This window comes from Choloepus didactylus, chromosome 1 (genome assembly GCF_015220235.1).
Source record: "Choloepus didactylus isolate mChoDid1 chromosome 1, mChoDid1.pri, whole genome shotgun sequence".
NCBI lineage: Eukaryota > Metazoa > Chordata > Mammalia > Pilosa > Megalonychidae > Choloepus > Choloepus didactylus.
The window spans coordinates 191,076,202-191,103,919 of NC_051307.1; the positions used below are offsets into that span (position 1 = coordinate 191,076,202).

The 27,718-nt window shown below is 54.1% G+C and overlaps 1 protein-coding gene across 6 annotated transcripts in view; it reads right to left on the bottom strand.

Moving 5' to 3' along the window:
- SCN5A (sodium voltage-gated channel alpha subunit 5) overlaps positions 1-21,599 on the bottom strand; it is a 100,151-nt gene extending 78,552 nt beyond the window's left edge. For 3 of the 6 annotated variants that reach the window (XM_037847463.1, XM_037847457.1, XM_037847445.1), the window contains exons 1-3: positions 21,586-21,599; positions 4,990-5,315; positions 2,420-2,537 (exon numbers count right to left, since the gene is read on the bottom strand). In XM_037847463.1, coding sequence (XP_037703391.1) covers positions 2,420-2,537; positions 4,990-5,262 — 391 coding nt within the window. In that variant the 5' untranslated portion in view covers positions 5,263-5,315; positions 21,586-21,599. Of the gene's footprint in view, positions 1-2,419; positions 2,538-4,989; positions 5,316-21,585 lie in introns of those variants that run through there. The other 3 variants (XM_037847469.1, XM_037847452.1, XM_037847449.1) reach the window with 1 other exon arrangement.
- Positions 21,600-27,718: the final 6,119 nt, after the last annotated feature.

A 27,718-nucleotide genomic window follows, 5' to 3' on the forward strand; every position in this document is an offset into this window, starting at 1 on the left:
GGAATGTGCATTTTTAACAAGTTTCCTAGGTGAGACGGTGGCTTTCTTAGACTGACATTTGGAAACTACCTCCCTAAGGCAGTGTGTGCATAAATCCTTGGGGACCTTGCTAAACTGTAGGTTCTGTTCAGTAGGTCTGGGGCAGGACCCCAAATCTGGTAATTCTAACAAGATCCTCATGCTGCTGCTGCTACTCATCTGTGTACCACACTCTGAATGGCAAGGCTCAAGGGCACAGAGGGGCCTGGCTTCTAGGGCTTCTCCCAAACCCCAGAAATCCCTCTCCCCCAGTGCCCGCTGAGCCCACTAAGCAGCGCTGTTGTGGGACGGCCATGTGCTCCCATCCCCAGGCAGGGGAGCTCCGAGCCACTTCCCTGGGGCTGCTGCCTCAGGGGACTCAGGCCGGCTAAGAGCCCTCAGCGCCAGTCCTGCTGGGAGGAACCAGCAGCTCACAGCATCCAAGCCACTGCTCCATGGACCCTCTAACCAGGCTGGGGGCTCCAGCCTCCCCACTGCCTCCCTCGCCCACCTGCCTACCTGGCCTCCCCTCGGCCCCACCGCCCAGCCCAGGGCCTTGCAGGAACCCTGGGGCTGCTGCTGCATCCCTGGGGGCTGCCGTGGCTGCCAAACAGTGCCGGGTTGGTTAGATACCTGGAAGAGAAGCCCCAGGTGAGAGCCGGAAGATGCTTTCATGGAGGCCACGCCCCTGGAGTGGAGCGGGAGACAGGCTCAGAGCAAGAAGGCAGGCCCTGCTTTCCTCCCTCCCGCAGCTGCTCTTCTCACCAGGCTGTGACCACACAGTGGCAGGAAGACAACTCTGTGTGGCTGTCTTATCACTCTTAGGGGGCTGTGAAATTCACTCCCAAGGTGGGCAAGGATGGTCTTCTTCAGCTCTGTAAGCCCAGGGTGCTCGGCAAATTGCCCAGCGCCCAGAGGGAGCCCAGAAATAGATACAGAATGGTTCAGAATTACATCTACAACCCCTCTTGCTCACAAAGTAAGACGCAGTTGTGAGTGGTGGGCTGCCCCACCCTAGAAGCCACCCCAGTGTTACCACATCCACGGCCTGCTGTGGGATTCTCCTTGGACACACCCATGTCTCAGGAATTCCATGAGAAAGGCAGGAGTGAGCTGGAGGGATGAGTGGATGCCGGGATGGATGGACACAGCCCACTGCGTGTCTGCAAACAGTTAACAATGAGGCCCTGAGCCCTTCAAAGTAACTCCTGAGCGTAGGACCAGGCCTTGGGGCCAAGGTCAGGAAGGAGCATCTGATCTGTCAGCTCAAGCAGGGTTACTGAGTCCATCAAAGCCACAGGGCAAAGCTCAGCTGGTTTCTAGAAGCTTCCTGCCCTGCCCTGAGGTTAATGGCTGGGGTCTCTGCCTTGTCCTCAGAAGCAATCCCCAGTCCACGGGGAGCTCTGCTGGGCCACATCAACAGACCCACAACCATCACACTGCGGAGCCCAGCAGCACTGATAACATTAACAGCACAGCAGACCGCACACGTGTGCCCGCCCTGGCAGCCACCAGCCAGAGGGAGGCTGCCCAGGCATTCACAGCAAAATGCTGATGCTTCCCCGAGAAGCTCCATCTGCGGGGGCCCCTTCTCTGAGTTCCACAGAACCACCATGATCAGATGCTGGTACCCCCATCCCCACGTGCTGCCTGAATGGGAGGTGGAATTTGAATGTGTGGGGGTGGGGCGAGGCCCAAAGCATCCTAGAGGCTCAAGGCCAGTACATGTCCCTCATTACTGCATCACTCCCATAGCTCTCCTCCGCAGGCTGGAGCTTTTTTAGGCTGTGGTTTATATAATTTAACGCTAACCAGAGTTCTTTGAGATACTCTGAAACTGCAAACATTTTGTCAACACCTATTCAAGAAGCAAGCGTTGCCTCCCTTGAAAGATGCCCACGTGTGAATAAATGGGAGGCCTCTTTATTGGGAAATGGTTTTTCTTTGGCTGAGCCCTGGTGACCTGCTTGAAGGCCCCCCGTGAGTGGGTGAGGAGGCGGAAGGCTGAGGGGGTGCGGTGGGAGGTGACATTTGGGGCCGATATCAGAGGCAGGGCAACACTGACAGGTCTCGTGTCTTCTGGGATCCTTGCTTCTCAGGTGTCCCCCTCCTGAACATTGGAACAGGGCTTCTCAAACTTTCACGTGCCCAAGAATCCTGTGGGAGATGTTAAAATGCAGGTGCTGATTTGGTAGGTCTGGGAGGGGAGGTGTCTGGGGTTCTCTACCTCTAACCAGCGACCAGGTGATGTCTGTGCTGCTTGTCTGAGGCCCAGCAAGGAATCAGGGCCACCCACAGCCTAGCCTAGGAGAGAGGCTGGAGAGTGGGGCAGCACCCTGCCCACACCCCCAATGTGGGACCCAGAGGGCACACCCAGCAAAGACTAATTGCAAAGGATATGAATGAACCAGGATCTTCACGGCTGCTCTCCGGACAGGGTGGAAGGGGCTGAGGACATACAAGGCGTTGGTGGCACTGAACCGGAAGATGGTCTTGCCTTTGTTTAGCACGATGAAGGTCTGTGGACAGAGAGCTGATTAGGTCAGGGCCGGCAGACCCAGGACACTAGTGCAGAGAGGCCTTGGGGGCGGCTGTGGGCTCAGAGCCCTAGCACCCAGGCTGGCAGGGAGTGGGGGTGGGGGGGGCAGGGTAGGAGGAAGAGCTGAGGGACTGAGGGAGGGGTAGGGGGAAAGGGGCAGCAGTACAGGACTCAAAGGACCCCCACTGCCTGGCCCATGGGATGGGGCTGGGTGAGGCTGGGTTTAGGGAAAGGTCAGGTTGGTTGGGAAGTAGTTTAGTTTTAAAATTATAGTCCCTGATAAGAAGGGCCTTTCACGATCCTAGTCCACATGTATGACAGCAGAAGCCAAGAGGGCCTAGCTGACACTTCCCCCTTCCCCTTCTCCCTTGCCTGACCCCACCAGCCCGACGGGGAGTGAGGGTATGACCAGAGGAGCTGGGGCATTGGGGAGGACATGGGTGCAGGATCAGGGATGAGGAAGGTGCAGAGGGAAACTTTCCCTGGGACCCTCCTCCTGCAGGTGTCAATTCCATCCCACCACCAAGGAGACAACCCAGGGAGGGATCATGAGCAGCTCCAGGGGGCCCTCCAACCTCAGTTTCCAGAAGATGCTGTCTACACAGCACAAGGGGGCCTGGGGATGGGCAGTAAGTGCCGGAGGCTGAGCCACGTGCATGTTGGGAGGGAGTTTAGGCTGAAAGCAGCCCTTGAGGACAGACTCCATCCCCACAGGTCTTGCTTCTCCAAAGGTAGGTCTGGGGAGACAAGGTTCTGTTCAACCTGGGCTGGGGAGAGAAGGTGACCAGATATAACAGGACCCAAAGCCCTGCTGTGGGGGCTTGGTCACTCCGCGGGGCTGCAGGCAGTGTGGCCATGGGTCAGCAAGGAGAGACACCATCAGGGGCCAGGAATACAAGATCACATTTCAAGCATTCCCGGTGGACACAGAAACAGAAGAAATAATGTCTCTGACTCCTCCCAGCTGAACTGCCACCAGCCCCCCAAAGCCTAGCCTCAGTTGAGCCCACCTGCCATGACTCCTGCCTGATGCTAGCTAGCTCCAATCTCAACACCACCCTCCTATCACAGTCACCTCGACTGGCCACCGCTGTGCCTTGACACCAACCCCAATTCTGACTTCCAACTCTGATCAATTGTGACTTAGGCCCACCCGCCCTGACTAATCCCAACTATCAGCCTAACCCTGACCCCAGCTGTGCCCCAGGCCCTGCCCTTGACCCCACCTGAGTCCTTGAACAAAGGGCAGTTCAGCTGGGAGCCTGGGAGCAGGACCAGGTGTCCTCTCCTGCCTCTGCATACAGGTGGGTTCCCTGTGCATGCTCATGCCCACTGGGACAAATATGCACCAAGCCCATCCCTAGACTCCTGGTCCCAAAGACAGTCACACACACCCAAGTGCTGGTGACACATGCACTGGCACTCACGTCTGCCATGTGCTTGCACTCACCCTCCTGGCCTGCCCAGCGGACACTGACCCTGTTTGCCCTCCATGGCCTCCTCAACCCTGGCACTAGCTGCAGTCACGTGAGCAGTCACTGTCATCCTTGGTGCCCGTCCTTGTAGGGAGAGCACAAAATTCAAATCCACCCTCCTCTAGCAGTGAGGCTGAGAAGTGTGGTGAGCCAGGCTGGGAGACGGAGCCTGTCTGTGTGCCCGGAGTCTGGAGGGGTGCAGGGCTGGGGAACACCTGGTCTTGAGGAGTGAAGCCAGGGCAGGGGACTGAGATGGGGGATTTACCCCTGAGTAGAAATCCAGGCTGGAAGGAAGCCTAGTCACCTGCCCCAATATACATACAAAAGCCACTCTCTCCCCCTATACCCAGGAGGGACAATGGTGAACTACCCCTCTGCCTCGCCCAGCGTCCCCTCTCAGATTTCCCACTGGCTGTCACGGTCCCATTGTCAGCCCACAAAGCCCAGGGGGGTTGCTGCTGTGGGCCCCAGTCTGAGCCACCCCAGCACAGCCAACACCGGGCGAGTTCTCTGTGCTGCCAGCGGGGTGGGGCGTGGGGGGGGGGGGCGCATGCTGCCCCTAGTTCAGAGAGGGGACCACGTACTGTGTTCTGGGGCCCAATTTCAACTCAGGGCAGGGCTCAGGGTGACACACACACACACACACCAGGAATTGGGGAGAAGCCCTCCAGACAACCTAACCACAGATAATTCTCAGAGCAGATACTCCATAAGGAGGCAAGATTTCAACAGTGGCTGCCCTCGTTTTTCTTCACAGCACCAAAACAGCATCTTAGAGGCTTATGATACCTGCCTTTTATTTTGGAACTCCAAAATCAAGGTGATTGGAATGTAGCTCACTCATGACTCATTCCCCAGGAGCCCAGGAAAACCCACCCCACATAGCGCCCCATATGGAGGCAGGGCCCTCTCCCAGTCTGCCGTCTGGAGGATGGCAGGCAGGTGGGTGGCAGTCACCTTTTGGGTGCTATAGAAGGGGTCCAGGTCCTCCAGGGGTTCCCCAATGAGCTCTCGGGGCGGTTTGCCATAGAGATCCGGCAGCTTTTTGGAGGCCTGCAGGTCCAGCTGGGGCCGGGGAGCCTCCTCCTCGGGCTGCCCCTCACGGCTCTCCTGCGAGGTGGTCGAGCTGCGGGCCTGCTTCTCTGCCATGCGCTTCTCGATGGCCGCCAGGGACTCCCGGGTGAACCTGCGGAAGCTGCTGGTGCCCCGAGGTAACAGGAAGTCTGCCATCTTCTCATCCTGCTTCTGGGGCACAGGTTCTCCCCACACTGCCTGTGGGGAAGCTGGAAGACACAGACATGGGGCATGAGGCCGCACCGTGGGCCAGGCAGCAAGGGTGGCCAGACCTGCTGGGGAGGGGCTGCGAGGTGCTCCCAGACCGTGGCCCCAACCTTCTCCCCTGGCACAACTGGCTGGCACAGGGCTGGATAAACGCAGAGCCTCCAGGCTGTGAGGTATGCATGGGGACTTGTAGGAGGGTCACTGCTCCTTTTCCCATCCCCTAAAGCATGTCTGAGTACAAGTGGGCAAGTGTGACCATCATCGAAACACCTCCATGCTGCTCCACTCAGCCCAAAAGGGGACAAGGGCACCTTCTGGCTCCCTAACTACTGTCACTTGAGACACTTCTCACAACTGGTGCCAACACTCCTTGGCTGAGGTGGGGTGGTCATGGGGCAGGGGCAGGGCCTGTCATCACTGGCAGAGCTGGTCCTGAACAAATGAATGAGACTGAATAAATGATGATTAAGGCATAGGTAAGGGGCAAGAGTGTTAGAGGGTGCCAATCGCTGCCCTCCTTTCAAGCTTGTCCTTTCTGTAGGAAACCATGGAGTCCTAGGGGACAATCAGAGGTCCCCTGGGCCAGTGCCCAAACTTAGAGCTTCCTTCCAAGCAGACGCCTGGGTTGAGTGATGGGGCCAGAGGTTAAGGGATATTCTGACTGGTCTCCCTGCAGCACCACGGGGCACACAAGCTGCAAACATCTGGGTAGAAAGTGGCAACGGACAAAGCATCTGTATGTACTATGTGACACCCAGACAAATCCTGCAGATTGGGGAAGCAGCAGGGTAACAACCTCACGGCTGCCATCCAGATGTTTGCCCTGGGTGTACACAGCTGTGGTAGAGCCCTGCTGAGAGGATCTCTAAGGCATCCCCAGGTGCTGCATCTGCCCCGAACCAATCTGGTTCCAAAGCTGGGAAATGCCCAAAGAACATCCCTGGCTTCTCACGCCTCCCCTCGCTCCCCTCCTGCTGGCTCTGAACAAACGAGAGCTGATCCCAAGAACACGGTAACCACTCATCAACAAGGATGTCCAGTTAGCACATGTGCATGACACCATGCCAGGAGAATGTGGCCCCTGGCTGCCTCCAACAGTCCAGGGCCCGGTGTGAACACGTGCTGTCTATGACATCAAGGCAGAAGAATGCGCTGCCGACTGCCCCACCAAAACAGGATGTGGTACCAGCAGTCACCGACTGTGACACCACCCGGGAGGCGATGTCGCCAACGACCGCATCACACCCGGGAAGGGCTGGGCACCAGCTCAAGGGGGCAGAGCGGACACCTGTTGGAGAGCTCTGCCAGGACAGAATCCCCTTCCGTCAACCAAGGGCCAGCTTTGCCTTCATCTTTCTCCTGAGAGACAGGTTGCCAATGACCCCGATGAGCTGCTGCTGTGACCCACCCCGCACGTGGCTGACCCACGGAGCGCCCAGGCCCTACCTCCATGCCCCGGCCCCGAGCACCAGCGCCGGGGATCCCTGGGAAGCGGGCACCTGGCCAAGTGACAAGTAAACAAACAGTGCGCAAACACAACACAGCCGGCCTCGAAAGGGCGCCGCTGGTCCCCTGGGAGGTGTGGTACGGCCTGTGCGAAGGGCGGCTGGGAGAGACGGACGTCCCAGGACCATGCTTTAAGAACCACTCCGTCCTTCAGCGTCTTTTTCTTCTGTTCCCTTTAAGTTAACGGAACATCTTTGTTAAAATAGCAGGGGAGGGAGTAGCTTCCCATTTTATAAAAGCATTTCCCTGTCTACCTTCCATCTTTGAGTGAACAAAGGGAACTGTCTGTAATACTCGTCACTGAATGTGAATGGGGAATTTTTTTCCCTAGCTGGAGGAAATTTGGGTAATTTTAAACTTTCTTCTTCGTACTTTTCTTCATTGCTTGAATCCTTTATGATGGGTTTGTATTATTTTTTTACAAAATAATAAGGACATTATTCGGTTTACTAAAAAGAAAAAAATAAAAAGAATTGGCCAGCCTGGGTGACAGCAGCTCTTTGCAGGGCAATCCTCTCCACCGTGAGCAATCAGTAGTCCTTTACACCAAGAAGCCACCTCTTTCCCTTGGAATTACTTCCTAAAAATAGTGCTCTCTGTCTCACTGTATCGACCTGTGTCCATATGCCTGCAAGGTTTCTATAGACATGTGAAACCCATGGACCTGCAGAGGCTTGCACACACCAGAGAGAGAGTGTGTGCATGCATGTGTGTGCGTGCATGCGTGAACACACTTGCACCTGCACAAAGCAGTAAAGATTTGTTCTAGTAAAGATGTTCTTTTGAAAAATTTGAATGCCATGATTCATGCAGATAGGTGCACATATCCGGAGGGTCCAGGTGCATGAATTTCCACCAACCAAACACACCTGGTAACCAACACCAGCTCAAGAACCAGACTATCTCTAGTCCCGCAGACTGGGGCTCCCCTCCAGCACTCAGCGCCTTCCCTTGCCAAGAGTAACCACTCTCCTGCCTGCTGATGTGATTCATCGGTTTTGCCCATCTGTGTAGTTCAGGGGCTCCTGACAGATCTTTTGGAGGGATGGGTAAAGAGTTCAGGGGAAAAATCACATCTAGTTCTCATTAACCGCGAACTGAAATTTAGCACTGCCTTCCATTAGGGATGCAGGAGACACACCAGAAGTATTAGCAGGGCCTGTGACCAAAACAAATCGCAGCTACTGCCATATCCCATTGAAGTTGTTGCAGATATCACGAAATATTAATGCTCTTCGTTACCTCAAAATGACCACTTTATAGGCTTGTCGCTAGATGTTACTATTTAATACATTAGTAAAGAAGCACACACATTACTCTATCAAAAATTTGTTTTTAAATGTTTTGATAATGGCATTTCAATATAATTGGTTTCCTTTTTAGTCTTATGTATGTTATTTTTGGGTGGGCTGTGCCTGGCTGGCAGAGAAAGTTAAGACCCCTACTCAAGTGCTGGCCCTGGGGTACCCTGAGTGATTCAGGCCCCTCCTCTACATCTCACTCTCCTCATCTGTAAAATGAGGGAGTGGGACGAGGCGATCCCCTGGCTGCCGGCTCTGACCCACCTCAGCCCTGAAGGCCCCCCAGGAGAAATCCTGGCCTTGGGACCCCAGGCTGCCCCACCGTGGGCCTGACAGATTCCATTCTGAGTTCCCCCTTGGCCCCGTGGGAGAGGCAGAGCTACCTCAAGGAGCCAGGCCCCAGATCCTTGGGGGACGGACAGAGACCAGAAGGGGCAGCGGTCTGGGTTCATGTGTCCAGGCACTACTGCACCCTCCCCCAGCCCCTCCACCCTCAGCCCTGGTGAAGGGGCCTGGGTCCCAGGAGAGCCCCCACACCCAGATAAAATTCCCTGTTCCCAGGCAGCCAGGCAGCCTCAGGTTCCAAAGCAAACCCGCCAAGAGCGTCCTTTGTCTTGTGGGCGGCCCTCGGTGGGCGGGCAGGATCTGTTTTGTCCCTTGTTCTCCTGCCACCTGCACCTGGCTCTGGCCCTGCCCTTCCTTCAGCAGTTCAGGGCCCACGCCCTGATGTGGCCAAGCCTGGCTGAGCCCTGGCTGCAGGGTTCTGGTGATGCCAGAGCTGGGAGGGCTCGGGGGTAGGCTGAGGCCCCGCCATACCCCTCCGGTTGAGGTGGTCAGGCCCCCAGCTTTTAGGGGAGGACACATCTCTGACACTGGGTGGCCACAGGGAAACACCACTTGAGCAGGGAGCCTCGGTCTTCCACAGCTCCAACATGCTGGGAGGCTGGACCTGATTTTATTCAAGATCACCAGCTACTCTCCCTCTAGATGCCAGTACCTCATGACTCTCTCCCCTCACCCAGGACAGCTTCTCCACCTGCATCAGCTTCTCCGAGAGGGCCAGCTCTACAGCCGACCTTTCCTTCTGGGCAGTTTCCCTGTCCCTATCGGCTTCCCTTATGTCCCGGAGGCCCCCCCCCTCCATCCTGTCCTAAGTTTGCCAGCCTCTGGTTCCTGGGCACTTCTCTCCTGAAGTCCTGCTGGCTCCTGAGAGTGAGTGGGAGCAACTGTGAATCCTCCTTTTCAAGCCTGTTCTTCCTGACATCCTTTCTTCTGACGGTGGCCACAATCCCCCCACACCGCCCCATGTGGCCACTGCCCTGTGACAGGGCCTCCCCATCCCCTGCTCAGAGCACAACAGTGGCTTTCACGCCGACCCCACTGCCCACCTGCCTCCTCCCTCTTTCCCTTGCATCCCCAACAGTGTAGGGGCTCAGACATTCCCAACCACTCTTCCTGCCCTGACTCCAAACAGGGACAGCAGCCACCTCCCAGGGCTCCCCCTGTGGGAATGCATGCTCTTCTTCCACCACATGTCCTCCAGGAGGCCGTCGCTGACTGACCCTGCCCAACACCGGCCCCCTCTGCTGCCCTGGGAGGCTGCGTCCCTCCCCCGGCCCTGCCACTCCTTCCTGGCCTTGGCAGGTCTCTGTCAGACCCGTGAGGGTGAGTCTGGTTGAAACCACGGGCAGGCGTCTCCTTGCCGGTCAACCTTGCAATACAACTCTTTCTTTTCTCAAAATCCCGATGTCATAGTATTGGCTTCTGTGTGCATGGGGCAGCGAGCCCTCGCACAGTAACATGGTCTCAACAGCCTGGGAGCCCCTTTGCTGAGCAGGGTTGAGCACCCCCCTCTGACTCCCTGCACAGTTTTCTCTTTTTGTCCCTTCAACTGACCTTCCTAAAGGAAGAGTCCCTGAATGTATGGGGCACACAGCTGGTGCTCAATCGATGTGGCTTACAGTGTGCCATGACATGGAGCAGAACAGCCTCACAGCCTGGACTGCAGCCATGGGTACCCTCTGGAGTGGAGGCATGGCATAGACGTGAGGTAGGGTGACCAACTCATCCCCGGGTGCCCCGGACACTGAAAGTCCTGCGTCCCCGGAAACCCCCCAGTCCTGGGCAAACAGGATGGTTGGTCACCTAGGGGTGGGGGTGGGGGGCACCTGACTCCAGCCTCTTCCACCTCCCCTTGCAGCTCACCCCTCTTCCTTCCCCTTTCCCTCCTGGATCCAAGAGGCCTACTCCAGGGTCCTGAGTCATGTCTGGCATTTGGTCGCCTTGGAACTGAAAGCCTCTGGAACACAACATGCAAAGAATATTCTTTGCCATGTAAATTTATGCAAAGTGCTCTGTGGAAGCGGTTCCCAGGCTTCCTAGAAAATCTGTGCTGGCTTCCTCTCTCTGGGGGAAGACCCGGGCAGGGAGCTCCCACCGCCCTGGGGCATTTGGTCCCACCTTTGCCCTGACTCCATGGTGCTCTCCTTCCTTCTGCCCCACAATCCTAAAGCAAGGGGCTCAGGGAGAGGGTGGGGTGTCCTGGAAGCAGGGGCTCACTCACCAAAGATGGAGGTAAGGGCACCCAGCAGCTCCGTGAGGGCCTGGCCACACTCAACAGGCAATCCCCCTCCCTCCTCAATGGGGTTGACGGGATGTGTGAGGAGGACTGGTCTGGGGGCTGCTGGACAGACAACACCAGGGACAGGATAACGGAACTGAGGGGAAGCTTGACAAGCTAGAATTGTATCCCAGGCACCTTCAGGGCCCCAGGTACTGAGATGAGAGCTAGGGACCTCTCTCACTCCAGGGACCCACTGCCTGAAATCTCCCCACTAGACCTTCTAGTTTTTCCTACAAGGCAACTTTCTTTCTTCCTTGAGGGGAACATGTTGACTAGTTAAAACTCAAGTCATAGATGCATTTAATTAATTGATTGATTCAGCAAACATTTCATGAGCACCCACTGTGTACACTATCTTACAGGGGAAAATGAGTTCATAGAATACTTTTCTTCCCAAGGTGATGGACCCCAAATCAGCAGCTGATGATGGAGAAACGGGGAAAGGTTATCAGCAGACACTCCGGATGACTTGAAAGGAAATTCTCCACTCAGTCTTGTGAGACTGGCAATGAGGGAACATCCTGGGTCAGAGGACCTGTCCTCTGGCCTGGCACCGTCCTCCCTGGCATCCCCATCTGCCCTTCTTGAAGATTCTTTATTCCTATCTGGGATAGTGACATGGCCAGGGCTGCGGCTTGGAAGCTGGCTTGTCTGTGAGAATCTGAATGAGCCACTTACTTGCTCTGCACAAGTTAACTGAAGTTTCTCTACCTTAGTTTCCCCATCTGTAAAATGGGGTTAATAATAGTACCCTATATCATAAGGTTGTTGTGAGGCATAAATGAATTAATACAAGTACAGTTCTTGGCACATAGAACATGTTCAATGACTGTCATCTGCTATTATTATCATAGTTACTGTTGTTATTCTGCCAAGAGATCAAGCACAGAAGGCCCTTCTCTTAAGCCTGTCTTGCTGCCCATGCCAGCCCATCCTGCCTGGCTGGTCCTTCCCTTCTCCATGTTCCTGGCATACTCCTAACCTGCTTCATCACAGGGTAGAGTAATTTACATCCACACCTGACTCTTGGCTCCTGTCCTGAGCTCCCAAGGCAGGGCCTGGCCCAGCAAAGGGGATCCTAAGTCTGGCTGAATGAGTGAATGTATGAACAAATGAATGAGTGCCAGATTAACTCCTTATTGCCCAGCCTCTAATTCACACTGTGACCTTAGACAAAGTCATGCCCCTAGTGATGGGTTGAACTGCGTCTCCCAGAAAGATATGCTGAAGTCCCAACCCCTAGTACCTCCAATATGACCTTATTTGGAAACAGGGTCACTGCAGATGGAATTGGTTAAGATGAGGTCACATTGGAGTAAGGTGGGACCTTAATCCATTATGGCTGGTGCTCCTCTAAGAAGAAGACACACAGACTCAGGGGAGAAAGCCACCTGAGGATGGAGGCAGGGATTGGAGGAATGCATCTATGAGCCAAGGAACCCCAAGGACTGCAGCCACCACCAGAGGCTAGGGGAGACCAGGACGATTCTCCCCTACAGGTTCAAGGGAGCACACCCTGCTGCTCCCTTGATTTTGGACTTCTAGCCCCCAGAATGAGAACAATACATTCCTGTTGTTTTAGGTCACCCAGTTGTGGCAGCCCTAGGAAGCAAAGACCACCCCTTTCTGGACCTCAGTTTCCTCGACTATAAAATGGGTGGACACTGAACCAAGGGCCACATCAGCAGTATTAAGCGCTCACTATGCACCTGGCAGTGTGTCAAGTACTGATTGTGGCTCTCCTTATTTCATCCTTGCATAATCCTATGAAGGGGAGTGATTCTTATCCCCACTTTTCAGATGGGACATGTGACGCTTAGAGGGACTGGGTGAGTCAGCCCCATCTGTCTGATGCCAGGGCTTCTGAGCCCAACTGCTGCGCTACCTGGCTCCCCGCCTCCGCGGGCAGCGGGTGCTGGGAGGAAGGGTCTCGGCGGCTCTGTGGCCTGCCTGGACTGAGTGTGCCCGGAGAGCCTCGTCTGTGGCTGGTCCTCCTTCCACCGCAGCCCCGCCAGGCCGGCCCCTGCCCATGCGCGGGCAGACACTCCCACAGAGACCTGGCCGATTTCTGCCCGTGTCCGAGGAGTCAGCAGTTTCCCTGAAATGACTCCCCAGCAGTTTTGCTCTCCAGCCCGGGCACCAGAGAGCCGCACTGTCCAATATGGCAGCCTCTCTCCACGTGTGGTTCTTGAGCACTTGACATGTGGCTCGCCCTGACTGAGACGCACTGTTTAAGATACACATCAGATTTTGAAGGTCTAGCACGATAAAGAACGTCGGCTATTTCATTAATAATTTTTAAATATCGATCATGTGTTAAAATGGCAATATTTTAGATACACTGGGTTACAGGAAATATACTAAAATTAACTCAACCTATTTCTTTTTACTTTTTAAAATGTGGCTACTAGAAAATCTACAATTGCAGATGTGACTTGCATTTGTGGCTTGTGTTATATTTTATTGGATGGTGCTGCCACAGAGTTGGGGCCACGAGCCCTAAACCCCGCTTCGGGCTGGGCTGCAGGCTGGCCTCTTGTGTGGAGGTGGGGGTGAGGGGCAGTGGGAGGTGAAGGAGAGTTTGTTCTTGACAGGCCAGAAAGTGGCTACCCTGGCCCTGGTGGTGGATGTGGGTAGTTGTGGAAGCTTAAGCCATAGGTTGGGATTATGGGAGGGGGGATGGAGGGGGCAGCACTAACAGCATGTTTCAGGCCATCCCCTCCTGCCTGGGCAATTATGTACACAGTCACGGCTCTCCCGGGGTAACAGCGTGGACAAAGGCTCGGCGGGGATGCCAGCTGGTGCTTGTGGCCTTGCATTCAGGTTCCTGCTCCCAGATCAAAGGCACATCAGCACATGTTTGCATGGGGCCTCAGCTAACCGGCTCCCTGCAGACTCCACTCCCTAGAGGTTGCACAGGTGTTAACCCTGTCCAATCCGGAGCCTGGTCCTCTGGGAGGAGGGATCCTGATGGGCATTCCAGCTCCCTTTCCCATCCTCGCCGCCTCCAGCAATCTGGGAAAGTCCTGCAGAATCATTCCCTCCCTCCTGGAGGAGAACACGCCCACCTCAAAAGCCGGGGATGCCCTCATTTACATCCATTTGCATCTCATTTATTCCAACACCCAGGCTGAAGCTGAGATTATTCAGATGACAGGAAACCCCACCTGCCTGCTCTGCCAAAGTTCCCCGGGAGAGAATGAAACTGGGGTCCGTGGGATCAGCCCCCACCCTCCAGATATGGTAAGCTGTCTTGGGATGGGGTTTGAAGGGGGCCTTTGGCCTGAGCCTTGGATTTAGCCCATCTCCCAAGGACAAGCTGGCCTGGGGGAGCACCCTACTCCCCCAAAGGTGCTCATAGCCCCACAGCTTTTTCCTTTCCTCCCCACCCCCCACAATAAAGACAGGAGTTGGAGGCTTGAAAGCAGCTCAGTCATCTCATGGATGTCCAGCAGCGTATTGGTGCCAGGCCCAGGCCCCAGATGATCTAACACTCTGAGACCACAGAGGTGCAGCAGCTGGAGAACCAGCTCAGTCACCAGGGGTGCTACTGCTCCAAACCTCAGACTGTCTACACCCACACAGTACACACAGCCCAGAGAGCAGCACCTCATGGCATACCAGTGCCCAGCATCCTAGGTCTCTCTCTAGCTCAGTTCCTTCCAACTCATTTTTCTCAAATACCTGGGCTGAAAAAAAGGCCTTGTAGAACTGTGCACTGATGTCATGGCAACAGAAGCCAGTATGGGGCACCTACTGTGTGCACCGAGGGAGACGGAAGAGCCTCAGTGAAACCTTATGGCCCCCACAGGGAGGTAAGTCAATCCATAAATACCCATACCACCAAAGTGTCCGTGACACAGTATAGCTAAATGTGCAACCCTTTTTCCTTAATACTCTTTTTAAAAATTGAGGTATAATTTACACACAGTAAAACATAGATTTTAGGGGTATATTGGATGAGTTTTGACAAATGTATACGCCTGAATAACTGCCACACCAATTAAGATAGTGAACATTTCCATTGCCCCAGAAAGTTCCCTCCTGCCCCTTAACAGTCAACCGTTCTGATTTCTACCACCATAGATTATTTCTGCCTGCTCCAGAACTTCACCAAGATGGAATCATACTGTATGGGTCTTTTTGTGTCAGGTCTTTCTTTGTGCAACATATTTTTGAGATTACTTTGTATTTGTTGGCGAGTGCCATTTAAGTTATCTGAGCAATGTGTTGTGAACATGGGTGACCCATGTGGGGACAAAACATTAATTCAGTCATAAAAGGTGAGAGCTGGAAGGGACCCAAAGTTCAGCTACCTCTGGGGAGGGCCCCCCTCCCCCCGGGGATCCTAAGGGAGGTTTTTTCTCCTTCTCTCAGACATTCTCTGAAACGGAAGCACAGCAATTATATATCTAACAGGCACCCCGGCTCAGCAAGCGGGAGGGGGTTTTCCCTGGGTTTCCAATTTTGTTGGCAACTAGACTGTCACTTTACTCAACTGGCAGCTAGGCTGTAACCGACCCAGCGTGGCGGCAGGGCTGGTGCTGCAAATGGCTGGCTGGGCTCCGGTTCTTTCTTCCGCTCTCAGGTCAGGTTGTCATTGGCAGCCCTCGGCCTCCCTGCACCCCTGCACCTGCTTGGTGCCCCTTGGGTGGGGCCCCGGGCTCAGCAGAGGATGGACTCTGGGGCCGGGACATCTTCCCAGAATAGACCTACAGGTAGCTGAGGCTGGCAACCGAGGGCGGGCACCTTGGCTCTGAGGGGCTTGTCTGGACCACTTTTCTCCTCTCTGCTCCGGTCGATGAGGCTGGGCTTTGATGGCCATCCAGGAACTATTGATTGGGCTGGGCGGGCCCCTCCCGGTCTGACTGTCTTCCCCAGCTTAGCTGGTCCTGGGCACCTCCCAGCCTAATGTAGTCTGTGAACCGATTTGGTGCCTGAAGCCAGATTACCTCCCTCTGCCCGGCTGCCTCTTTGCAAACTGCCTCCTGAGCTAGGTTCTTCCTTCACACAGGACTTCGAGGAATCAATACCTGCCAGAAAGGCGTTTTACCACCCTCCTGATGCCAGGAGGAGCCCTTCTACTCTTCAAAATCCAAATCCATTTCATGCCCAGAAGGCACGGGGACTGCCTGGGCCAGGCCTGGGTGTGGCCGCGGAGACACGGGCCCTGGGCTCAGCTCTAACCGCATGGCATCCAAGTGTGACCTTGAGCCAACGGGGTGACCAGGCCTCCCAGGCCTGCGAGGAGGGGTGTGAAAGCCCTTGGTGATGAGGACAGAGGACTCCCCGAGGGGGTGAGAGACCCACGAGGGGGTGAGGGACTCTCCAAGTGGGTGAGGAACCGTCACAGTCCACAGAGATGCCCCGAGAGCAGCTCCGTCCTTTTACTCTGCTAATACCCCTGTGGGGACATGACTTTCCACTGTTTCCCTGGGAGATTTAATCAGAAGACGCGGAAGAGGAGAGAAAGAAAGAACTCGAGCCTTATAGCATAAACATTCTCTTCCAACAACAGGCCTGGAGATGATCTGATCCCTTTCACCGCTCCAAATTCTTTGCATTCTCCATGGCTGGGCTCTAACTCCTCCTCCTACAGGCAGGCTCCCCTGGCTGCTCTGGCCACACTGACCTCCCACTGGGGAGGCTGGGCCCCCAATGCCAACCTTGCATCCTCTCTCTCACTGGCCTCTGGGGTGAGCCTGGGAGGCCCTAAGGGTCCTCAGTCACCTTTTCTGCCTTCCCAGAGTAGTGAACAGAGTAAGGAATGAAAAAGAGAGGCTGACAACTGGCCCACTGGACTCTAGCTTGAACAATCCCAATTGTACCCCTCCAGGAAATGAAGTGGGACAGGGTATCTCAGGACATCTGGATCTCCAGCCCACGGCCGTGACTCTGCAGGAATGGGGTGAGGGCAGGCCCGGCAGGGGAGGAGATACAAATTTCAAAGAGTCCATGAGTCAGATGGCCCCACTGTTTTGTTAGCCGTGGGACCCACCCCCGCAAGGCCTGGTTCCAGACTCCCTTGCCCATTTGGGGGTCCCAGGCCCCAGGAATTGACGTGGGGTCTCTATAAATAGCGCCCATTCCATATTGATCATCTCAAAAAGACACGGTATGTTCTAGGCCCATGGAGAGGAGAGTTGTATCTAAAAATAGTCTCATCCCCAGGAACCGCTGCCAGCCGGAGGTGAGTGGTGTAAGCGGTGCATGACCCAAGGGGCAGCCTGAAGGGACAGCCCGTTGAGGGGGTGGGGGCTGGAAACAGAGGCCAGGAACCTCTCTACCACTCCCCATGCCCTCTGTTCCAGCCACAGCAGCCAGACCAGGGAGCACGCCTCTGCCTCAGGGCCTTTGCACTTGCAGTTCCCGTGTTGACTTTCTTTCCTCAGATCTCCTCAGGATTAGTTCTTTCTTGTTATTCCAGTCTCAGTTCAGTCACCTCCTCCAAAGGCCTTTTCTCACCAGCCAGCTAGAGTTTCCCGCCCCCAATCTCTCCAACGCATCATCCTGTTTTATTCCCTCATGGCACCTGTCACTATCTAAGTGTATCTTCCGTATCTATTTGTTTAGTGGTATCCAGTCTGGCTCACCCCACTAGTATGTAAACTTCATGACAGCAATTATCATATCCATCTTCCAAGGCACAGAGTAGATGCTAAATGTCCTATGACCCTGGGCTGAGCCCTGTGTCAGGCCACTGCCTCAGGCTACTCTGGCCTGGCAGAAGGCAGTGAGCGGGTCTCGGGTCCAGGCTCACCCCGTGGTCTCTGCCACCCGGTGGCTGCTTTGCTCCCTGCTGCGTCTGCCTCTGCCCACAGCTGCCCACTGGCTTTGCCTTCTCCTCTCTCAGCCTCTTTCACGGATTCAGCCACAGGACTTCTTTCCCAGCCTCTCCACTCCAAATTATATCACCCTGGATATCTCCTCCAGACAACCTCACTTGTTCCCGGACACTGCTTTCTGAAACAATTTTCTCTCCTCAGAGAAAGGCTTCCCTCCTCTTCTTGCCCTTCACACCCAGCACGAATCACCGTTCCTGCATCAAAATCTCAGACCTTCATAGCAATAACCATTTCATCCCAGGCCACTCTGACTGGCCCACTGGACAAACCACAGCGACGTCAGGACCCATGGGCACATTTTAAATTCACAGATCTCCAGCCTGTTGTTCTGAGGGGGAGGCATTCTCGCCACTGCACACGGATGCACCCCCCAGACACACACGTCCAGGGTCCCCTCAGGATCTCCCTACAACCCCCAGTTGGCCCCACACCCTGGGCAGCTGCCCTCTCGCTCCTTCCTCTTCAACCATCAAACTCTGTGAAAGAGCTGTCCACACATGCTGTCTCCACTTGCTCATCTCCTGCTCACTCCTCAGCTCACTCCACACTGGCTCCCATTCCCACATCATTCGTTCACTCATTCATTTGTTCATTCAATAACAATTTGTGTGTGAGGGGCACCGCATCTGTGGACGCCGACAGGGAAATGTCTCTTGCCAAGGTCACCAGCACCCTCACTGTTGCTCAATCTAATGGACATTTCTTTTTAAATTATTCATTCTTTTTTATCTATCCATGAACATGTCTCAGAACTTCTTAACTCTCTCAGCAGAAAGAAGGGGGTGATCTCTCCCTCCTTCCCAGAACATGCGCTTTCCTTGCCTTCCGTGACACCTCCCGCTTCTGAATTCCTCCCACCCCTCTGGCTGCTCCTGCCCAGTCTCCTTTGCAGACGTCACCTTCCTCGATCGTTGGAGGGCCTCAACCCTCTTCTCTTTCACCCTCTACACCTGTGGTTCTTGACTCTACTATAGCACATTAGAACCACCTAGGTGCCTTCAAGACTACCGATGCCCAGGTCCCCCTTCAGAGCCATATGAATTAGAATTTTGGGGGGGGAGGATCCTGGGCATGGGTATTTTTAAAAAAAGCTTTCCAAGGGGTGCTAACGTTGCCAGGGTGGAGAGCCACTGGTCTGCATTCTCCCTGGGCAATCTAACTCACTTCCACGGTTCCAGAATCTGCTTGCAACTACGAGTATCCACCTCCAGCCTGCAAACCAGACCCTTCTCTCAGACTGCTGCTGGGTGTCAGCATCTCTCTCTAGATGTAATATGGGTTCAAATCAAAATCATGAAATGTCTATCATGTCTCCTTAGTTCATCAGGCTTGCCAACCCAAATTTCACTTGCCCATTCCTCTTCTCAGAGTGTGATGTGGGAGCAGTGCAACTCAGTTATGTCAAGGTATATCCCTCAATGGAGAAGGAGGATGGAGAGGACTTCCCCTCTCTTCAGTTGAAAGACTTTTGATGGCATCCAGCATCTGCACTGCGGAGGTGGCATAGCACAGAGCAGGCCACTTGGGTTCAGATACAAGTTCTGCTACTTAGTAGGTGTGTCACAGTCAGCAAGCGACTGAACCTTTCTGTGCCTCCAGTTTTGCTATCTGTAAAATGGCCATTATTATGGTCTCTATCTCCAGGGTTGATGCAAGGATTCAGTGAGATGATCCTTATACAATGCTTGGTGCCTGGCCCACAGAAAGCACTCAGTGAATGTTAGTTATTTTTAGTACCATTACTGAGGGTAAGTTCCCAATTCCTTAGCAAAGCTCACAAGGGCCCCCATGACTATGATCTTGGCTACAACTCCTGCTCTTCTCTCCCTTACACCTTGGGACCCACCAGGTCACAGTGAACCACAACCGGGTTGTTTAACATCTCTGTGCTTTTGTACATGCTGGTCCTGATGGCTGGAATGCCTTTCCATGCTTCCCACTCCCCTCACTTTGGAAAACTCCTATTCATCCTTCAAAACCCAGGTGGGAGATTACTTTGGTTAGAAAGAGATCCCAGACTTTCCTGGTCAAAGGTAATCACCTCTTTTTTGAGTGGGCTCTGGAAACACTTCTATCATTGTACACTCTTCTGACAGCCTTTCCGAGTCAGCAGGAACCTGCCTCCTGTGAAGAAAACAGCCACTGGCATTTACCACTGCCCCAGGCTGCCCTGGGATTCTCTCCTCCTTGGGCACAGGCCACCCCTGCTTCCCTGCCTACAGCTGCCTCTGATGTTACCCACCCCATTTCACCAAGCTCAATGTTCATGTTGAGTGAGTCAATGCTGGACTTTCTCCAGAAAAGCTATGACTGCCACATAGAGATGGGGCCTAGTATCCAGAGGTAGAGCAGATGCCCATGCCACAAGGGCTAAGTGCTGGTTCCAGGCACCCCAGGGCCAGTTCCCCTTCTTTTCAGATCCTCTCTGGTTAGTCCTAGGCCAATTTGTCCCTCAGGAAGTAGAGCTTTAAGGGATTTGCATCTTAGTGGAACCCCCAAACCACTGACTTCTAGGTGACCTTGGATAATTCTTTGACTCCCTCTGGGCCTTGGTTTCCCCGTTCAGTGAAGCCCATTTCAGCAGAGACTGAGCATTCTAGCTTAGAGTCTGCACTCTACACCCTGGCTGTCCTCTGACCTTCCCATCCTCACACTCCCATGAGAGCAGTGTGGCTTGAGCTATCAGTCTGCCCCATCCACATTCCACCACTCGGGTGCCTGGATCCAGCTCTAACAAGGATGAAGACCTGGGCCTTTGCTGCTCAGGGTCCTGAAGGAAACCAGGGAGAGGGCTGAGGGGCCCTCGCTTGGGGAGGGGGGTGTCACATGGCTTGTCTATCTGGACAGTGCTGTCTTGGCTCATTGGGGGAAATGCTTGAGGTCTTGCTGGACAGGAGGAGACAGCTGGGGGACTGGAACACCAGTCCTGAACTCCAAGGACTCCAAGAAGAGACAGATCCCACTGCCCCAAGCTAGGCTCAAGGCACTAAGGGGACAAATGTGACTCCTGCCACAACCTCAACCATGGTTTCTCTCTGATTTGCTTTGCGCTGGTCTCCAACAGGTGTTTGCAAGGCGGGAGTACAGCCAGGGCCTTGTTTCCAGCATTACAACCCCTTCCCTCCTTCTCCCAGGCGCCCCCCCAAGTCCCTGGCCCCTCGGAAAAGGCTAGGCACCTCCACTTGCTCCCAGGACGATCCAATAACACAGCAGACGAGCCGCCACCCGTCAAGGCACACAGATGCGCCGCGTCAGCTCCAGGACGACAGAGAATGCTCCCCAACCCCAGCGCACAGACACCTCTACGTCTTGAGGGCGCACAGAGAGCAGCAGATGGCGGAGATGCAGCCCCGTTAGGCGTCAGAGGGCACCAAGATCTCTCCGTGGTCCGAGTGCACAGAGATAGGACACACACAAGATCTCTCCCGGGTCAGGACAGACAGAGATCTTGCTCCTCAGAGAAGACACCTCCAACGGGCGTCTTCCCAGGGCCCCAAGGAAAGGGGTGCTTGCCCCCCCCCCCATTCACACCCTGCCGGGTCCGACATCCGTTCTCCGGAACCACACTCACTGCGCGTCCAGCAGCCGCTCTGACCTTGGGGTCTCCGGCCTCGGGAATCCGGGTCCCAATCCCAGACCCTCCCCGAGCCTGCGCCGGGGTCCGCCGGGAAGCCCGGGCCGCAGCTCCCCCTCCCCCGGCCCTCGAAAGCGCACTGGGAAACCCGGAAGGAAAGGGAAGGGAAGGGGGGCGCGCGGCGATTAGAGACGCCCCCCCCGGGGGTGGGATCCCCTTCAGCCAGGCGGATCTGCGCCCCCTTTTCCTCTCTTCCCACCCTCGGGGGCAGTGATGGGGGAGGGAGCGGTCAGGCTGACCCGGGGCAGGGGAGGGGGCGCGCAGGGGCTGGAAGCTCCGGCCCTCGGGGCGGAAAGTTGGGTGGCTGCAGTCGGAGGGGGCTCCGGCCCGGCCGGGCTGCCCGGCGCGGGGGCGCTCGCTCACCTGCTGGTTCCCGCGGCCCGGGCCCCGGGGTGGGCGGCTGCGGCTTGCGCGGGCTCGGCTCGGGGTTTGGGGCACTGGGCTCAGGCTCAGCGGCCCCGGGGGCGCGATCCCCGCATCCCACGGGTACCGCCGCCGTCTCAGGCTCCGCTGCTCGGTTCGGGCTCCCGGGCTTGGCAGGCGGCGCGGGCGCGGGCTCGGGCTGGGGGCGGGGTCGGGGGCGGGCCCCGCCTGGGCTCGGCCTGGGGCTTGGGGCCCCGGCCTGGCTCCGCCCCAGAGCTAAGCGCCCGGGGCTCCGCACGTGGCGTCCCGCCCGCCCTAATGGTGAACACAACGGCACCCGCCGGGGCGTACACCCCCCCACTGATCCAGGGGCGCCCCGCCACAGACAGCCACCCACGCGGACACCGACAGACAGACAAGATACACGCAGATACAGGAGCACGCCGGGACACCCCCCTCCCTCCCCAACACCGACCGAGGACGCTTCGCCACAGACAGCCACCCACGCGGGCACAGACAGATACACACACACACCGACAAACATTGGCACACACACTGGTACACAACAGAGTACACACACACACAAACCCTCACTGACTTGGGGACACTATACCAGACACCCACCCACACTGTCACGACATACACTGACTGGTACACTGACACACGCCTGCACAGACACAGAAAATCATGCACACTGACACTGAGTGTATGACATTGAGACACACACACACACACAGAGGCACCCACATGGACACAGACAGACACATTGTTCACACCCACTGACACTGAGACAGACACACTCTGACAAACTCAGGGACACCTGCATGACCTCAGGAACACCTGCATGACTGAGAAACACACATCCACTGACACAGGGACACACATTCACGCACAACCACACTCTGCTAGAGATACACATACTGACACACAGACACACCAGCACACACACTCTCACAGAACACACACACACCCAGACCCAGAAGCAAACACCTAAGAGACACACAGACACCCAGGCTGACATGGATGCACAACCACCCTGTTGACACACGTACAACCTACACCTCGACACACTCAGAGATGCAGGCAGGCAAATGCTCTTCAACACTCACATATGATACGCAGATAGATACATGCCACACCATCTCTCACACAGACCCTTTCCCAGGCATGCACAAGTGCTGAGAGACGGCATGCACACACAAGCACAGAGGCCCTTAACACTGACAAGCACAATCGATCACAGACCCGGGCTGACCCACAGGGAAACATACCCAGAGCCCACAAGGACACACCTGCTTGTTGAAACAAAACAGACTTTTACCCACAGGCCAGTAACATCATTGGAGGGGAGGGTACACTTCTCCCTGCAAGGTGGCTACTGCCTGTGACTGTCACAGGAGCACAGGCATACACATGCACACACAAGCACACACACACACAGCCTTTGCCTCCTTTTGTTGCAGTATTTTACTTTCTCTTCTGCCACATTTTCAAGGCTCCTGGAAATGCATCACTCCAGGAGGGCAAAAGGGCTCTAGGGTCTCATAGAGTACTGAGGTGCTGGGTTCTGGGGTTCAGAGGCTGTGACCTGCCTATCCGTTATTGGGATCTTGGAGCAGTCACTGGGTGCCGTTATCCCTTTAGGGCCTGGGTGTGAGGCTTTAGGGGTCAGTAGTTACCTTGTTGGGGGTCTGTACGGCCCAGGCCGAGGAGTTGCTGGTGCTTGCAGGAGAGGCCTGGACACCCCGCCCAGGGAGGGAGAATCAGTAAGATAACCATTCTAGAGGCAAGCTCAGGACACGGCCCTCTGGCCCTGGGCAGGGTGGAGTGGCTGGCAGCCAGGTACATGGTCCACAGATCAGCTGCTGGCCTCTAAGCCCTGTGATAGTCCTCAGGTTGGCCAACAGCTCCCACTAGCGGCCTGAGTGGGAAGTGCCAGCAGTGCCAACCCTTTGGTCCCAGGTGCGGACCCGCCTTTCCTGGGCCTGGTTGGAAGTGGAGGAGAGTGAGAGGGAAGGGGAGAAGAGGGGAGAAGCCGCCTTCCCTGGCATGGGGGCAAGTCAGGCCCATAGCCCAAGGCAAAGGTCGCCCAAACCCCCATCTCATTTGCTTTTCAGCAACAACTCCAGCTGGGAGCTCACATCTGCTAGGCGGGAGGAAAGGGGGAGGGGGGTAGCATGGGATCCCGCCTCCCCTGAGGTCGTCTGTCACCAGCTCCCAGGCCCCTGAATGAAGATTTTAAACTTGTAAATGGACACTGGGCCAAGCAGGGGACAGGGCTGGAACAGAGACTGCTGGGGGTGGGAGTTACTGACCCTCTGCTTCATCTGCAGCTAGCAGAGATGGGTTTTCACATTCCTCCTTAGTGATGGGTGCTTGGATGCTGCCAGCAGGAGAGGCGGGCTTAGCCCCATGAATCTCCGTGAACCCGAAGGGTGAGAAGCCGATGGGAAGGAGGAACCAGAGCTCTGAGCCTGGGGAAATTCAGCCACAATAACACATATTGTGGTCTGAGAGCAGGGCGCCTCTCTACAAGGAGCCCTTACAAAGATCTGAGTGACCCCCTTCCCTTCACCGGACTCCTTTACGTTTACTGATTATTTATAAAGCAGCAGGAGGACCATGCATTGAGCAGATAGGGAACAATCCAGAAGTCTTTAAAAACTAGTATTTCCTCCTCCCTCTCCAGGTTCAAAGTTGAGCTCATTCCTCAGTTCACAGCACATTGTTGTAGATTCATGTGAGACTCTCTTTTGTAATACTTGATTTCTTCCCCCTATATTTACTATCCCGACTCCTGTTCTGCTCCCCATACAGGCGTCCTCTCTAATGGGTAAAGGAGGTCTTTAAAAATGCATGCATCCTTGTAAGGAGGAAGCATTGTTTTTTGTGCATCTACATTTTCCCTTTTTTACTGCCCCAGTCTATTCTATTATTTTTTACTTCTGTTGAACTATAACCTACGCATAGACAAGTGCGCAAATCATAATTGTTCAGCTCGGGTTTTTTGCTAGTTGAGCACATCCATGTAACCAGCACACAGATCAAGAAATACAACATTTCCAGCAACCCAGGAGTTTCCTTCATGCCGCCTTCCTCTCACTAACCCTGGCCTCTCTACCCCTTGGGGTTAACTACTATAGTCACATCTAGCTGTCTACCTTAGTGTTGCTTGATTTTGATCTTAATTTAAATGGAATCGTAGACTCCTAACTCTTGTGTCCAACTTCTTTTGCTCAACTCTGTTTTTGAGATTCATCCCTTTTGCTGCTTGTAGCTATAGTTCATTCATTCTCATTGCTGTCTAGAATTCCATTGTATGAATATACGACTCCTACTTCTATTATTCAACTGCTGATGGGCATTTGGGAAGTTGCTGGTTTGGGGTTACTGCAAATACCACTGCTATGAACATTCTGGTACATGAATTTTGGTGTCCAAATGTATGCATTTCTGCTGGGTTTCTGTTGGAGTTAGTATTATGTTCACCTTTATTAGATACCACCAAACAGTTTCCAAAGTGGTTCTACCAACTTATACTCCACCAGCAGTGAATGTATGAGAATCTGGTTTGTCTGTGTCCTCCAACATCTGGTATTTTTGTCATTTTCATTTTAGCCACTTGAGTGGGTGTGCAGAGGTTTCACATTGTTTTAATTGGCATTTCCCTGATGAATAATGAAATTGAGCAATTTTTCATGGTTTGTTGGCCATTTGTGTGTTTGTGCTTTTCATTTATATAAGTGGATTTTGTTTGAAATTTCATTCTTTTTCTTATGCTTCTCCCTCGACACTGTGCTTCTGTGCTCTACTCACGTAGTGGTGTGGGCAGCTAGTTCTTTGTTCCTGATAGCTGTAGAGTGTTCTGTGTGATGCCTCAACTACACTTTATGTATCCATTTGCCTAGAGATGATGGTGGATGAGAGAGAGAAGATGGTAAGTGGATGGAAGAGTAGTACTTGACTTGTATTTCTGCTTTCTTCACTCTGCTAATGCCTGAGGTGGGAGCGGGAGAAAGAACAAGCTTACTCAATTCTTAGAAGCTGTGAAGACTCTGGACTATGAGGCATCTCAGAAGATGTAGGTGCCAGATGGGGTTGAAAACAAGGACCTGGTGGAAAGCACACAAAGACCAATGGTCCCAGAGATGCATGCACTCTGCACTACTAACCTGGGGCTGGTCTTCCCTGGTTAGCAGGTTATCCCTGGGCTCTGGAAGGAGGGCATCTAGCCAAGTGGAAGGAAGTGTGAGGAGCCTTCCTGAAAATAAGGGGCTCTAAAGAGACCCCTGGTTCCCCACCTCTGGCTCCCCTGTGTGCATTCTCACAAGGCAGGGGACTGGGGAATTTCTGGTTGGAAAACTGACCAGCCCGAGAGGAAAGACTTCTGATGTCTGGCACTCACCTAACCACCCACACTGTAAAGCCCACCTGTCAATAAGCTCTGTTCCCTCTGCATTCATTCCCAACCCTCTTTTTCCTTACCTACCTCTCCTACAAGGGCAGTACAAGCTAAGTATTTGCCTCTACAGATTTCTCCGTATCCATTGGTGGCCGTGTGACTCAATGATTGCCAAAGAGTCAGAAGCAGACTTGGGGAGAGATGTTTTCTGGGAAAGCATTTGCTTTTGTGATAAGAGAGGACAGGAGCAGGTGGATCTGCCCTCCCCCCTCTTCCTCCTTCTTCCTGCCTTGAATGAAGATGTGAGGAAACTGTATCACTACCATGAAGATAAGGCCAGGAGATTTGCAAAGGCACCGGCCCTGATGGCAGTGACCACGGAACCAACACCTTCGTACTTCTTTTCCAATCCTTGTTTAAATGAGTGAGACCAGATTCTCTGTTATTTGCAGCCAGCTTGTGTTGTGAGGTGGTCACTGGAAGCCCAGTTGCTCCTAATACAAACTTTTTACCAGTCCTCCTGTTTTTAGCCTCACCCCAGCTCCCCACTTTCCAAGGTACCAGATGCCTCCAGTCCTGCAAACTTTCCGGGGTTTTGAAGAGGGAGTCCCTTGCTTTCTTTTGACATCCCTCCCTCTGCACGCACTTGGAATTCAGCCTTCCCCATTCTGCTAAGCCAGTTACCACTCAGACTTCCAAACAGTTGTCACATCTGCTGGTGGCTCCTTTTTCCTTCTCTTTGTCCTAGTGGGGTTTATACTGTTTAAAAATTATTTTACTGTCATTTTAGTTAAGTTTCAAGAGATGCCTTCAATCCACTGTGTTTTAAAGAAAGTCCTCCATTTCAATTTCTACCCCAGATAATTTTAAGTAATATCAAGGGCTGTCTGCATTCTCCTTGGAAGGTGCTTTGTGTTATTTTGAGTGTCGGAGCCGTTTGAGATCTCAATCTTAAGAGGGTCTTATCCACGGTCAAGGGCAAGGACATGACCTGCTTTCAGAGGGGTACAATGGTCTGATCCCCTCTTAATTCCAAGATGATGGGCAGGCCAAAGCTCTTCTCTGCGGACAGCTTGCTCCAGGAGGAGGGGAGCACTGCCATCTCCTACGTGCACCCTCAGTCCCAGTCACACCTCTGTGTGTGCCACACTCACACCTCTGCCAGCTCTGTACTGGCCCAAATGATGCCTGTCTGCAAATGAGGAAGAGCCTCCCCTTCTTCAAGACACTTGCCTGCCATCTGCTGGAAAGTACAGATTAAATAGACAGAAATCTCTGGGACTAGGAATGAGTACCCTGCCCCGTGGCTGAGTGGGGCACAACTGTACATGGCAGCCCTGCTCCTGCCTCCACCCATCCTATCTCCTTATCAAATGCTCTCCCTCACCGTACTCTGTGCCCATTGTCATGAACTAGAAAGCAGGCCTTGAAGGGTCAGAAGCCTAAGCTTGGATTCACCACTTAGGGGCCATGTGAACTTGGATTAGACACTATCTTTCCAGACCTTACTTTACGCACATATAAAACAGGAAAATTATCTACTCACCTCACTGAGTTATGGAGAGGACCAAATGAAATAACATGGGAAAGTGCTTGAAAAATGGAATAAATATTTTACAGCTTGAACTTGGACTAACTAAAGCCTGTTCACCCTTTGCCTTTGGTTGGATTCCCTTGAAACAGACTCTGAGATGGAGATTTTCATGGGAAGTGTACCTGGAAACAACATCT